The sequence below is a fragment of the Nicotiana sylvestris genome, chromosome 5, assembly GCF_000393655.2.
Source record: "Nicotiana sylvestris chromosome 5, ASM39365v2, whole genome shotgun sequence".
Taxonomy (NCBI): domain Eukaryota; kingdom Viridiplantae; phylum Streptophyta; class Magnoliopsida; order Solanales; family Solanaceae; genus Nicotiana; species Nicotiana sylvestris.
The window spans coordinates 143,587,784-143,603,325 of NC_091061.1; the positions used below are offsets into that span (position 1 = coordinate 143,587,784).

Sequence of the window (15,542 nt, forward strand, 5' to 3'; positions counted from 1 at the left end):
AGAGTTAGAACAACTATTATTTTACTTACTTGATTATCTTATGCAAACAAATTTTTTGACTATTAAATTGTTTATTTCTAGACTATGATGCAGTTTCAAACTATTCAAAAAGCATTTAAAAAATCAACTGATTTATATTCAAATTCAGTTTTAAATTTAACCATGTACTCTCAATGGTATGAATTGTTTTTAAGACATTGATATGATAGCATTAGAAGAGTACGAAGTCTTCATTCTCTGTTATAGAAGTTTAACCGAATTAGTTTGTTTATAGTTGATTTTTGTAGTTAAAAGTAAAAGGGAAATTAATTGAAAGAGATCTCGTAGGAATCATATTTTGTTCTCCTTATCTGGTGGGGGTTTCGTTGAGCAATTCTTACCCTACAGGGTTGTATTTTGAGTTTTGAGTAGTAGCATAGAAGTTAGAGATAAAAATTCATAATTTTAGAGTTGAAAAAGAAAAGCAAATGCCATTGTTATTCAGAGAAAGATTCAACGATGATATTGTTTAGTAATGGCAACTCATAGCTTTAATGAAATAAATAGCGGTCTATGTTTTTTGGTGAATAAACAAATGCAAATTCATTGCTGATATCTCAAGGCAATGCATTACAAGACACCATTTACCAATACAAGAGAATTACACACTTCCTTGTCTAAAACATATACTAGAATTAGATATATATTAATATTACTATATACAGAGTTAGTTCATATCTAACGAACATCAGTACATACCACTTCCACAAAGCCAAGGCCTATTTTGCTGATCTATTCAGAGTTTTCCCAGCAGGCAGAGAAGAAAACACACAACAAAAGCCAAAAGCTCAAAATATTATGAAACCCAATTTAGCACTAGCTTCCGCACGATAAACAATCCTCACGGTTTGTCAAAGAGCACACCATCTGGGCCATTTTAGTGTCATCGTCAACTGCAGTCTTTGGTTTTTCCTGCAAATTGAAATCCCCAAGGTGCAATTTTGTAAGAATAAACATAATAATATGATAACGGGTACACAAAATTTTGATGGTTACTACCTTCAGCATAGCAGTGTCGACTGTGAACTTGATAGCATCAGCTGCAGCACGTGATCGCAGATAGTACATTCCTGTTTTCAACCCCTACAGTAACAAGATGAAATGTCAGACTCGGGCTGTGAAGGCATAACTAGAAAAGGTCAGTGTGTGCTCCTCTAGGATGACAACTAGGTACTTTAGTTATTAAATCTCTTAAGTGTATATTTTGAAACAAAAGCTACTAAACCATTGAGCAAATATCCACTAGACAATTTCTTAGTTCTTATGTACTGCATTTCAGAAGAACAATATACTAATGTGAACTTGAAGCATACCCTGGACCAAGTATGAAAATGCAGGGAAGTAAGTTTTCCAAAATTTGGTTGGTCCATATGTATGTTGAGGCTTTGACTCTGATCTATGTAGCATCCACGGTCTACAGCCATATCAACCAAGGTCCGTTGCTTGATCTCCCAAACAGTCCTGAGGTCAATAAACAGTATAAGCATGCAAGTGGAAATAAAAAGAACATAATAATTTAACCAGCAATTAAATTAGTGCAAGTTCATACTTGTAAATTTCTTTAAGCTCATCTGCAATTTCAGGGATTTTCTGCACAGAACCATCCTCATATATTATTCTATTCTTAAGAGCAGGAGACCAGAGCCCCATCTCAGTTAGGTCATATAGCAGGTGTTTGTTCACCACGACAAATTCACCACTGGAGAAGAAAAAAAACATGTATAAATCACAAGCAACAACATTAAAAATCATCAGGAATTGAAGGATCCACCAGCAGGTGTTACCTCAAAACTCTTCGACTGTAGATATTGGATGTATATGGCTCAAAGCATTCATTGTTTCCAAGAATTTGGCTGGTTGAAGCAGTAGGCATTGGAGCCACAAGAAGTGAATTTCTTACACCATTCTTTGTGATCATTTCACGAAGAGCTACCCAATCCCATTTATCTGATGGTGTTACTCCCCACATATCTGGCTGGATAATACCCTGAACAACATAATGTTGTCTTCAGTGGAAATGCAATGTGAAATTGATAATACTGGATCAAAATCAAATCTGGCAGTCATTTCATGTTCTACAATATTGTGTACTACTTTGGGTCTAAGCATTTTCAAAATTATCTTTAAACTTGTATTACATATTCAAAGTTGAACTAGTAAGGAGATGCCATTTTTTTTGGTTAGGACACTTTAGAGTCCAGCAACTATCTTGACTAACTCTGGATGACAATCTACATGCACTGGGAGACCAAACAAGCCATCCACACAGTACCCATCAGTTAAATCTGGGAGCAGAAGGATATATACCTTGCTTACAGGACTTCCTGCATATGTCTCATATGGGCCTTCCTTGGCAGCTAATTCAGAAGAAGCTTTTAATGCATGGTAATATATTGTCTCAAATATGTCCTTGTTTAGCTGCTGAGCCTATACATAGACAACGTATAAGATCAGAACCATTAGAATAAATCTACAGGTTGGAAAGATGATCTATAGCACTTACCTCCCGGGAATCAAATGCCATGCCAAGCAACATGAATGTGTCAGCAAGACCCTGGACTCCAATTCCAATAGGCCTATGTCGTAAGTTGGACCTTTTTGCAGTTTCAACAGGGTAGTAATTGACATCAATAATTTTGTTCAGGTTTGTAGTGACTAATGCAGTAACCTGTCTCACACGGCAAACAGAACAAAATTAAGAACAATATCCAAGAAAAACATGTCAGAAGAGTTGGTAGTCAGAATAAATCAAACCTCTGCCAGTTTGTCAAAATCAAAGTATCGATTTTTGGAACCCCTGCTCCCAACAAGCTTAGATGGTTGCGATTCACTTGGCACTCCCTGAAAGACATAAAGGCAATGCAAAACTAAGAGGCAAGGCGAAAGTAGGACAAGTAATGTTGTAAAGCATATATAAATTTTAACTACCTTTTCTCTAACATATCTTGGTAGAGCAATTGAAGCAAGATTGCACACAGCAGTTTCAGTTGGACTTGTGTACTCAATAATCTCAGTACACAAGTTAGACGACTTGATAGTGCCAAGATTCTGCTGGTTACTTTTTCTATTGCAAGTATCCTACAATAACAAACAGAATAGTGGTTGAGTAAAATTTAAATGCATACAGACAAACAATGAGAGGAATAACAGAACCATATGAAAGTCACCTTGTACAACATGTAAGGGGTCCCAGTTTCTATCTGGGACTTTAAGATCTCAAACCAAAGATTTTGTGCTTGAACCACCTTCTTTGCCTTACCCTGAATTGACAAAAGGACATTGTTTAAGATCAATGCTGAAAGGATCATTTAATCCACCCTATAAATAGTGTGCAATTAACCTCAGTACAAGACTTGATTTTACCTCCTTTTCATAATTTGTGTACAGCTTCTCAAAATCTTCACCCCAGCAATCTGCCAGTCCAGGAGCCTCATTTGGACAAAACAAAGACCATTGCCCATTGCTTTGGACTCTTTGCATAAAAAGATCTGGGACCCAAAGAGCATAGAAAAGATCTCGTGCCCGATGCTCTTCCTGCAGAAATGGACACATCACCCATGTCTTGTCAAATTGCTGAGTGTAGACAAGCTTTATCGTATGAAAGGAGTAAACGAATATTCTACTGCAGTAGCAGCGAACATGTGCAGGCCCACTAGACAGATATATTAAACAATTGATGACATGAAAAGTACTAACTATACCTTCCCATGGTTCTTCCTTAAATCCAGAAATTCAAATATATCGGCATGCCAAGGCTCAAGGTAGACAGCAAAAGCACCTACATGCAACATAACACAGTGAGAAAAAGTGAAAGTAGTCCATACATCTTACACTTTTGGAATTCTAAAGTAAGTCACAGGAATGAGGCCACACCCTTTCTTTTACCACCTCCTTGGTCAACATATCTAGCAGTGTCATTGAATACGCGCAGCATAGGAACAATTCCATTTGATGTCCCATTTGTTCCACAAATGTAACTCCCAGTAGCACGTATGTTGTGCACAGAAACTCCAATTCCCCCAGCTGATTTGCTAATAACAGCACACTCCTTAAGAGTATCATATATACCCTCAATACTGTCCTCTTTCATGCATATCAGGAAGCAGCTACTTAACTACAAATCACAAAAGAATACAATGTAAACAATCAGGGAACTTTCTACTAAGGATGTCACTAAGCAGGAGAGGGCAATGTTGGATTGTTTTACAGCATAGTGGAACAAATTCATGATGACTTGGTTGAATCAACAAATCAAGAAAAGAAAACACAGATTTCAAAAAAAAAAAAAAAAAAACTGACGTACTTGAGGTCTTGGAGTTCCAGCATTAAATAATGTTGGAGATGCATGAGTGAACCATCGTTGAGACATCAAATGATATGTTTTGATGGCAGATTCAATATCATCCTTGTGTATCCCAACAGATACTCTCATCAGCATGTGTTGTGGCCTTTCTACAACTTTACCCCGAATCTTTAAGAGGTAAGACCTCTCAAGGGTTTTGAAACCAAAGTAATCATAGTCAAAATCTCTGTCATATATGATTTCACTGTCCAGACAAGCAGCATTCTGAGAAAAAAAAAAGGAAAATTATTAACAAGTGGTATCTAAAGGCAATCATAAACAAGCTCTTGATCCACCTAATAGCCTTATCTGTAATTCAATACCTGAACATAAAAGGAAAATTTCAAATGGCAGTGATACCTTCATGATTATCTCATACACTTCATCAGAAACTAGTGGTGCCTTCAATCCAGATCTCTCACTGACATGGTAATACATGTCCTTAATCCTGTGATATTCCAACATTACAACCACCACTTTGTTATTAATCACTATACCAACATTCATTTTATATGAAAAACAAAACGGAAGGCCAATGAGAAACGTTGATTCAAATCACTTACGTTTCAGAAAATGATTTCTTGGTGTTCTTGTGCAGATTGGACACAGCAATCCTTGCGGCCAGCTGCACTTTCAAGAGTTTTGAACAAATTAGAGATTAATTAATATGTTCATTACAGACAAAGTACCTTGTCCTAGTATGCATTATATAAGCTTCAGCCGATCTATCCTACAACAGGAGAGCAGTTAATAGAAGCCCCTTTGATCTCCCCATTTCCTCATTTGAAGCCAAACATCTCATATATTTAATTTCCTTTTTAATTTCAGCATATATGCATATTGAGGAGAATTCTCCTTTGAATTATTTCAATGAGTATAAAAGCAAGGGAAGAGTCTAATTAATGTTTTTCTATTGCTTCATCACATACCTCAAAATTTTAGTCTTGCTCAAATGAACAAACATTATCTACTCCGAAACCACACATTTTTTGAAAAAATCTTTTACCCAGATCCAAAATGAGCAAATATGCATACAGAAGCAAGGTTGAGCACTAGACAGGGAAACACAAGAGATAAAACTGAAAAATAATACTAAAAATATTCAAATTCAGCAAATCCTGACTGACAAAGAAAACCAGAGTGTGAATTTGAAAAACCACCAATTCCAACGAGCAACAAAATTCAATAAAATGTTCAACTTTAGCAACTCACAAGCGAACACCAAGCGCATATTGCAATATTCCAGACCAACATATCATTTCCAAATATAAACATAACCAATAAATCAGTAGAGCCCCTAGATTGTTTAAACTTGTCAGATATTTGAGCAAACATACATTTGAAACTAAACCCCAAAGCAACAAAAAGAAAGTAAGCACACACATAAAATTAAACCAAGAGGCAACATGAGTCCCAAACTTGAACAAATGCTTAAAATTCAGCAGCATTTCTATAGATCAACATAATCAAACAAACACAGAAGCAATTACAAAACACAGAAGCACAGATAACATTGAGGGACTCACACAGGCGTAGTCGGGGTGGTTAGCAGTCATAGCAGCGGCAGTTTCAGCGGCCAATTCATCAAGCTGACTAGTGGTAACACCCTTATAAACACCAGCACAAACCTTCTGAGCAACAAGCACCGGATCACAATGATCAGGTCTGAGCCCATAACTCAACTTCTTAAGCCTAGCAGTGATCTTATCAAAATGAACAGCTTCTTGTCGACCGTCTCTCTTCACCACATACATTTTTTTAACTCTCTTTGAGCAATTTCGTCGAACACCTAGAAGAAAGGAGTGTGGTTTAAATGTTTGATTCTTGATGTTAGCGAGATGTGACTGACTGAGTGACTCTGTTGTATATATAGGATAATTAGAGACTTAAATAACTTTTGCGCGAATTAGGGTTTTTGATTTTGGGGGATTTTTTGAAAAATTCCCGCCAATTGGGAAGAGCGGATGATGATATAATATGGAGGGAGGAAGAGTGTAGGAGAAGCTGTACGCGGGACCCACTTTGCTATGCTTTTGAAGTTAGAATTTGAATTTGTTATTTGACGGGCATGAGATGGGATGTAAATATTCTTGCTCTAATAATTAGTATAGTAATTGTGTAATAACTATTTTTCTAATTTTATGTTTTTGGCAACAGACTTTCTATCATTTTTGCCGCCAAATTTTGACTTATAATCAGAAATATATAATTAATATTTTTAAAAATTACATTTTCAGACAGAAATTTGATTTGTTACGAAAATAAGGGTAAATTTCCAAAAAAAAAAAAAAAAAGAAGGGACAACTTTGATGTATTTTGTGATTAGATGTAACTATTAAGATTTTCTCTAAAATAAAACTCTCTTAATAAAGCTCAAACTGTTATGAAACAATAAAAGAAGAAGAAGAGTATTGCAGAGAAAAGTAGGGAGAAGAGAATTCTTATTGATATGAGATGAATTACAATGGAATAGAACCCTCTATTTATAGGAAGAGAGTGACTTAGCCACCAAGTAATAAACCTAAATCTCTCTAAATATAGACATTCATCATAAATAGAATTCTATTTATAACACTCCTCCAATGTCTATTCAACAGATAGTGTGTCTCGTTAAAACCTTAACTAAATAAAACCCAATGGGAAAAAAATTGTAGAAAAGGAAAAAGAGTACACATATCTAACAATACGCTTTTTGGTTGCCTCGTTAAAAACCTTACAAGGAAAACCGAGTGGGACAAAACCTTGTAAGGAAAAAAGAGTGCAACGCGCATTAACTCCCCCTGATGAGAGCATCAATTCACATCCTTGAGCCTTCGCATCTCAATCTTGTACACCATCTTCAAGAGATCGTTAGAGATTTGATAAATAAATCAGCCATATTAACTTGAATGAATATATTGCATCTTGAAATCATCATTCTTGATAGAGATGTAATGTCTTCATAAACTTCCGTAGAATGGCCTTTTCAATATCTCCAAAGAGGTATTTCTCGCTATCACATTATCATGCTTATAGTTATAGCAAGATACATATGTGCACAAATTGCACTTAGGATATGGTACTTCAGGACCAAGAATTGTATATGCTTTAAGCGACTTAAATCCTTCATGGATTGTCATATAAGTTAAGTCATATAAGCCATATAATAGACTTTAGATGCATATCAAGTTTTTATGTCATGCTAGACATATAAGATTGATAAAAGTAATTGCATACATCATTGACTTTATAGTTTCAAGTGTTTGAACTACAAGTCCAAAACTATATGTCTTTCATATGGAATCAATTCTATTTGAATTGCGTCTCTTCCATTTGGCCAATACTTTTGTGTCTATATTTGATAGACTTAAGATCCTCATCTATACTTAGCATTATGATAGATGTCGTCGACGAACATTTTCTATCGGTTCCAGCTTTATTTTCATAAAGACATGACATACAGATCTCTTCATTCATATTTTCAGGTACCTGAATCTCTCCTGAGATTTTACGAAGTGTTATGTCATGTGATCTTCTAGATCACTTGCCTCTTTTATTATGATCATTTTGATCATTTGCTCATCTTCTTTATTAAGAAGTTTATTTGAAACCGATTTGTCTATACGTTTTAAGCGTATCATAGACTTTATCCTTATAGGACTTAATATGAGCATTTGCAATGAAAATATAGATACTTTCTTTGGGTCAGCAAATGCGTCTGGCATGCTTTGAAATATATTGCAAACGAATTATCTTTTTATGAACTTCAAGTTCATGTTATTTTATTCGAGGATCTAGATGTAAAAATGATAATTCATGTCGCGTAACTTTTTCTCAAATGTTATCATCTCTCCCCATCATGTTAGAAAAACTAACTTGCTTCATCATCTTTGTGCGTTATGATGTTAATCAAAATATACACCGCACATCAATAATAATAAGATGGAATTATTTGGTTCCTCATCCTGAACCACTTGCGAGGGGAGAATGTAATATACTTTCGTATATAACCTATATCAAACTGACATAGATAACTTTGTTCTCATAAGCAATAGTTTAGCTATTAAGTGAAGGCATTCAATAAATTATTTTGCTAAACCAGCTGTGATGTAAACCAACTTATCAAGATGAACTATCTTGAATAAAAAATCTGAAAATTATCTAAATCAAATTATTGAGCAAGTTACCTCGCAAATATCATGTTGCGGGTTAATAATAATCGCACATGTAACCATCTCATAGATGCATCTTATGTGGTATACATGGCAGGTGAATGGGCCTATATTCACCTTTGATATTTCCAGAATTCATGGGATTCAATCCAACTTTAGTTGGTCAATTAATTAATGAGAATAAGCAATATAAGAGAATTCGTAAAGAACTTTCTAGTTCTTTAATATTTACCCATGTGAATTCTCTATTATTTTTGCACATCATACTTAAATTGATATGGCTAAACCAGCTATGCCAACTGGATATCAATAAACTCCAAATTTATTATGATATGGGTTTTATATCAATAAAGTTCTAATTTATTGTGACATTCTTTTATTTGTGTAGTACAACTGAAGAATAAAACGGGTAACTTTTCACATAAATATTATCTCGCTACAAGTTGTAGTAATAGAAGATATTAAATTTTCCTTTATTTATAGTCTCAATATAACCAACCGCTTTCGCGAATACTTTAGAAACTAAATAAGTTTCTTTGAGACTTACTACAACACAATACCTTATTGGTAATCAATTGTGTTTCTCCAAAATAGTATAATTGGCTCTTCCAGAGCTCTCAATTAATTTTGTACTACCACATATTCATCAACATTCATATGGTCATATATCTCTTTCCAGGAGAAAGTTATACCATTATGGTCATGGTCAAAATTATATGCAAGATATGTTTCTTGCATTATTGTTGTCCTTTAATAATCACATTGCCAAAATATTTTGGCATCCAATAGGTACGTGGCCAATGACCATTCATGCCATAATAATGACATTATTTTCTTATATCATCTCAAACCTCCTTCTAGAGGTGAGTATGGTATATTCACTATCACTAGAACGTTCATATTCTTCCAAGAATGAATATGTATTCATAAATAAGATGTTGTCACATTCACATCATGAATAGACCATAATCATCTATATGTGCTTTATAAAATCTCATGTCAAATCGATGACAAATATTACTTTCACATAGTGAAGGATTATTTTGAGAATCCTTATTATTCTCATTACTCAATAATGACGATTATAATTTATTCATCTATTGCCACGTCTACATCCATTGATACATTCATAGTAGTAATTTTGTCTTCTTTCAGACTTATCACATACTGCTATCACATTCTCTAAAGGGAATGAGAATGGAGCAAATTCAATGGGACGGGTTTTCAATTCTTTGCCCACAATCATACATTAGTTTGATCATGACAAGGCAGAGAAATTTTACCACTTTGGGTGGTTATAATTTCTTTCAAACTCCATTAGAGTTGCAATCAAAATTTATCGTCTTTGCTTGTATTTAAAATCAAAGTATAGAATGTCAAGAATTTGAAAGAGAAAAGTAAAATACTTACCTTAAATCCAGAATTTAATCATAAAGAAAGTTCAAAGAACAATTGACAATCATTATGCTCAATCCCAAAGCTTCTACTTGGTTAGAGTCTCGTGCTGATAACGCGTTATGAAACAATAAAAGAAGAAGAAGAAGAGTATTGCAAAGAAAAGTAGGGAGAAGAGAATTCTTATTGATATGGGATGAATTACAATGGAATAGAACCCTCTATTTATAGGGAGAGAGTGACTTAGCCACCAAGTAATAAACCCTAGAATCTTTCTAAATCTATAAATAAAAAGAATTCTATTTATAACACAAACCAAACAAAATTTAGGCAGATCTGATGCTGACGTAAATTTAATTTAGCACCGCTATTTTTTTTTACTTAGTTTCTAGTGTTGCAACCAATGTAAAAGGGGTTTTGGTGTGGTAGGTAAGAATTAAGATCAGTTAAATTTGATGAACAGTGGCTTTCGTTACAAGATTTTAAAGCATGGAGAATCATGGGCGGATCTAGGATTTTAATAATATGGGTGCACCGTTTAAAAAGGAGAAAAAAGAAGTATTAAGTGGAATTTGATCCTTAATCCTCTATGTAAATAACTCAATATTCAACCAAGTGCACCATTTAGGCTCTTTGGAGCATGGGTGCCAACAGATAATACTAGACTAATTCTAAAAAATGTGTACATAAAATACTTAGTTTGACAGAAAGACCATGGATTCACGTGCCCCGTGTAAATGCCTACAAATCCGCCTCTGTGGAGAATGTGCATTTATTTATGCTAATTCAAATTTTGAATTTCAGACTCTATCTTCCTTCACAAGATAGTTATGATTTGGTTTTTGTGTTCTTGTTCTTTTTATTTAGATATTTTTTCTTAAATTCCATAGTGGAAGTGTTAGAAAAAAAAAGAAAAAAAGAAAAAAGGAAAACTGAAATCAAGATACTTCTTTTCTGCAATAGTTCATAATCGCTATTTTTAAAATTAAATGATAAAAAAATAGAAATAGAAATAAAATAAAAAAAGAAACTGCGCTAGTGGAAAGAAGTTAGCTATGGCCAAATTGGATCCACCAAGATGAGTTTACTAGGTTGTAGACTCATTCGTTAAAGAGGGGCCATTAGCACAAAGGGCCTTTTTCGAGTCGAACCAAAACATAGGCCCAAACTGTACAATGAAACAGCTCATACGTGCGTGTTATTTTTCGATGATTTTGACAAATTTTCACTTTCAGTGCTGCTAATTAGATTATAACTAGTATTTGCAAAGTAATTAAAAACTGATTATAGCTTAATGAAGCGACATACACCCTTTTATTCTTTTGAGCAAATTTCATTTGTAGCCAGCTGGTGGAAACAATTATCATTCGCTAGCCATGAATTAAGCCATACAATTTATAGCCCCAAACAAATTATATTGGCTAGCCTAAATTTGCTCAAATGCGGTAAATTTTATTGCCATCGAGCCGTTCCAATCTTCCACCAATGATATGCAAAATCAGTTGTCGTTGGAAAGTGGGCTTTTGGTGTGTTTTGATTTGGTTTTTGGTTTGTTTAGGTTTTTGTTGTAATGGAGCAGAAAATATGTTGGTGTTTGGGTTGAGTTTTTAGGTGGGTTTGTGAGATGGGGTTTTCAGTGGAGTTGAGCAGAGAAATGAAGATTGTAAAGCTTCTATTTAGCAATTTGGAAGTCTTTGAGAGAGTTGGAGAAGTAGACGATAGACCGCAGGCTGTTCGGTGGAAAAAAGATAGTATGGATAATGGCCGCTCAGATCAAATTAGCTTCACAGAATCTGGAGATGAATGGGTGTGCGCCTGTATATAGAGATGAAAAAGAAAAACCTGGATATCACTGAATATCCATTAGGCATAACGTTGAAATATATACAAAATAGACTGTCACTTCGGCCCCCAGGCTCGTAGTCAGTTCTAGACCTGCAATCATAGCCTCGTACTCGGCTTCGTTGTTAGTCAATTTTACAGTTCTAGTAGACTGCCTAATTACGTTACCCGTAAGTGATTTCAATACAATACCGAGCTCGCACCCCTTCACAATGGAGGCACTGTCCGTGAATAGGGTCCATATCTCCGAGTTGATACCCGAAGTAAGCAGTAACTCCTTTTTGATCTCAGGTATCAAAGACGGCGTAAAGTCGGCCACAAAGTCCGCCAAAATCTAAGATTTTATGGAGGTCTGAGGTTTATACTTGATATTATACCCGATAATTTCTGCGGCTCATTTGGTCAACTAGGCCGAGAGCTTGATTTTATGCATAACATTCCTCAGTGGATACGACATCACGACACATATAGGGTGGCATTAAAAGTACGGTTTTAATTTTCTATAAGCACTTAGTAAGGCGAGCGCTAATTATTTATGTGAAGATACCTTGTTTCAGCATAGCCCAGGGTTCTACTAACATAATATATAGGAAATTGTGTACCTTCTTCTCCCGAACCTGGACACCACTTATCGCATCCTCGGAAACCGCCAAGTAGAGGTATAACAGTTCGTCCGCCTTCGGAGTGTGCAGCCCGGGAGGGGGGGCTCGATAGATATCGCTTGAGTTCTTCTAAATCTTGCTGGAATTCCGAGGTCCAAAAGAAGTTCTTCTTCTTTTTCAACAGAGATAAGAACTGATGGCTCTTATCCGAAGATCTCGAGATAAACCAGCCCAATGCGGCTATCCGCTCAGCCAGTCTTTGTACTGCCTTGACATTGTCTACTACGGTGATGTCCTCTATGGCCTTTATTTTATCGGGGTTGATCTCTATTCCCCGGTTAGATACCATAAATCCGTGAAACTTGCCCGAGCTAACCCCAAATTCACACTTCTCTAGGTTTAGCTTCATGTTTTACTTTCTCAATTTGTCGAAGATTTCCTGTAAATGTTTTAAATGGTCCTCTGCTTGTAGGGACTTAACCAATATATCGTCATATAAACTTCCATTGATTTCCCTATTTGTTCTTCGAATATCCGGTTGATTAGGCGTTAGATGTGGCACCGACGTTCTTTAACCCGAACGACATTATGTTATAATAGTAGGTGCCGAATTTGGTTATGAAAAAAGTCTTTTCTTGATCCCGGGTCCATCCAAATTTGGTTGTACCCGGAATAGGCATCGTGAAAACTCAGTATCTCGTGTCCGGCCATTGCGTCATTCATTCGATCGATATTAGGCAAAAGGAAAGAGTCTTTCGGACACGCCTTGTTTAGATCCTTATAATATACACACATCATAAGTTTATTTCCTTTTAGGCATGCTACTATGTTAGCTAACCAATTTGGGTATTTAATTTTCCTGATGGAACCTATTTTCAGAAGTTTAGATACCTCGTTCTTGATGAATGCATGTTTGATCTTGGATTGTGGCTTTCTCTTCTACTTAGCCGGGTGAAACTTCGGATCTGAGCTCAATTTCTGAGTGATTACCTCCGATAGAATCCCTGTCATGTCTAGATGAGACCAAGTATACCTTTCGATCCGGTGGGTGCTCGATCAATATAACTTTTTCCAACTCCTCGATCGTCGATTTGGTGGCGGCAGTGTCATCGGGCACTATGAAAGATCTTGGGACGTTGTAATCGTCATCATCATCCGCTCCGTGCTCCTTCTGTTTTTTCAGCTCGACTGAGGTTGTTATCATTGATTGTTATTTAGTTTCTTCTTCTTTGGTCGGTTCCCTGCTTTTTCATGTTGAAACCGCAGGCACCGGAATCACTTTATCGATAACGAACATTTTCTTTGCGGCGGATTGTTCTCCATAGACTATTTTGATTCCTCCCGGAGTGGGAAATTTTAGTGCCTGGTGTAAAGTCGAAGGCACCGCTCTCATGTTGTGAACCCACGGCCTTCCGAACAATGCGTTGTACCTCATATCCCCTTTGATCGTGTAGAACTTTATTTCTTGGGTGGTCTCGCAGTGTTTACCGATAAAGTTATCTCACCCTTCGTGGTTTCACATGCCATGTTGGATCCGTTCAATATCTGGATTGCTGGTGCGATTTGATCCTGCAACCCTAGTTGTTCTACGACCCTTGATCTGATGATGTTGGTAGAGCTACCTGGATCAATCAACACACGTTTTACATGAGATTTATTAATAATTATGTATATTACCAGTGCATCATTGTGCGGCTGTACGATGCCCTCGGCGTCTTCATCGCTGAATGAGATGGCTCCTTCCGGGACGTAATCCTGGGTGTGTTTTTCTCTAGTGATAGAAACTTTGGTGCACTTTATTATTAGCCCTTGGGGGACATCAACTCCCCCAATGATCATGCTGATTACGTACTGGGCTCTTCTTGTTCGACCTGTTTGTTGGCGTCCATGTTTCTGAAGTGATTTTTGGCTCGCTCGTTTTGGGATTCTCGAAGGTGCCTATTGTTGAGCAATCGAGCTACTTCTTCTCTTAGATGTCGGAAATCTTCGGTCCTAAGACTATGGGTACCGTGGTACTTAAACACCAAACTAGGATCTCTCTAGTTAGGGTCGGACTGCAATGGTCTTGGCCACTTACTCTTTTTGATGCGCCCTATAGCCGACACTATACTTTCAGCGTCCATGTTGAAATTATACTCCGGTAATCTTGGTGTCACCCTGCTCCCTAATGACCTGTCAAACCAACCCTTGCTCATCAAGCCCGGCTGCTCGGTCCTCAATCATTTCTTTTGTCATTCCTTGTCGGGTGGCGTCCGGATTGATTTCCCTTCTGATCAGTGTTGTATGGTTGGTATCGATCTCGGACCGACCTTGGCTCTTGATCGATGATTCTCTTAGACTTGTCATTAGTTCTAACATGGTAAACAGACCCTGAAGGGGCCCCGAGTTGGTCGTCCTTGACTCTGATCTTCGATTGATACCTATTGTGGACGTCGACCCAGGTGACCGCGGGTACTCCACCAGGTTTTGCTTTAGCTGTTAAGAGGCCACAAAACTTCGGGGGTTGAGCCCTTGAGTAAATGCCTAAAACCCAATTATCTGCAATCGGTGGTAGATCCATCTGTTCCATCTTGAACCTCGACACGAACTCCCTAAGCATCTCGTTCTCCCTCTACTTGACCTTGAAAAGGCCTGACTTCCTCATCTCGACCTGGATGGCTCCGTCATGGGCCTTTACGAAAGCATCTACAAGCATAGCAAACAAGTTAATAGAATTCGAAGGCAAGTTGTGATACCGTATCATTGCTTCTTTGGACAAGGTTTTCCCAATTTTTTTTAGCAACACCAAGTCGGTTTCGTCGTCTTCCAAGTCATTCCCTTTGATTGTGCATGTATAAGAGGTTACATGCACATTTAGATCCCTGGTTCCATTATATTTGGGAATGTCGGGCATTCGAAACCTCTTTGAGATTGGTTTCGGCGCCGCGATCGGGGAAAAAGGCTTCTGAATGAATTTTTTGGAGTCTGACCCCTTCAATATCGGAGGCGCTCCCGGGATCTGATCGACCCTGGAGTTATATGTTTCTACCTTCTTGTCGTTGGCGTCAATCTTTTTCTCGCCAGACTCCATCCATTTTATGAATGCTTCGAGTATCTTCATCACCTCGGAAGTTTCCACGGGCCTGAATTTGCCCGGTTTTACGGCAACTTGTTCATCCCTCAAAATGCTTT

At 36.9% G+C, this 15,542-nt stretch overlaps 1 protein-coding gene across 1 annotated transcript; it reads right to left on the reverse strand.

Moving 5' to 3' along the window:
- Nucleotides 1–652: 652 nt before the first annotated feature.
- Nucleotides 653–6,419, reverse strand: LOC104246768 (ribonucleoside-diphosphate reductase large subunit-like). Its single transcript, XM_009802649.2, has 17 exons — nt 5,908–6,419; nt 4,945–5,006; nt 4,742–4,829; nt 4,343–4,606; nt 3,913–4,153; nt 3,741–3,817; nt 3,403–3,573; nt 3,207–3,299; nt 2,968–3,117; nt 2,794–2,880; nt 2,543–2,707; nt 2,347–2,466; nt 1,824–2,026; nt 1,589–1,738; nt 1,353–1,500; nt 1,039–1,122; nt 653–951 (listed from the first exon to the last, which is right to left on the reverse strand). The coding sequence occupies exons 1-17, from the start codon at nt 6,133–6,135 to the stop codon at nt 856–858; spliced, it is 2,427 nt and encodes an 808-aa protein (XP_009800951.1). The 5' UTR covers nt 6,136–6,419; the 3' UTR covers nt 653–855.
- Nucleotides 6,420–15,542: the final 9,123 nt, after the last annotated feature.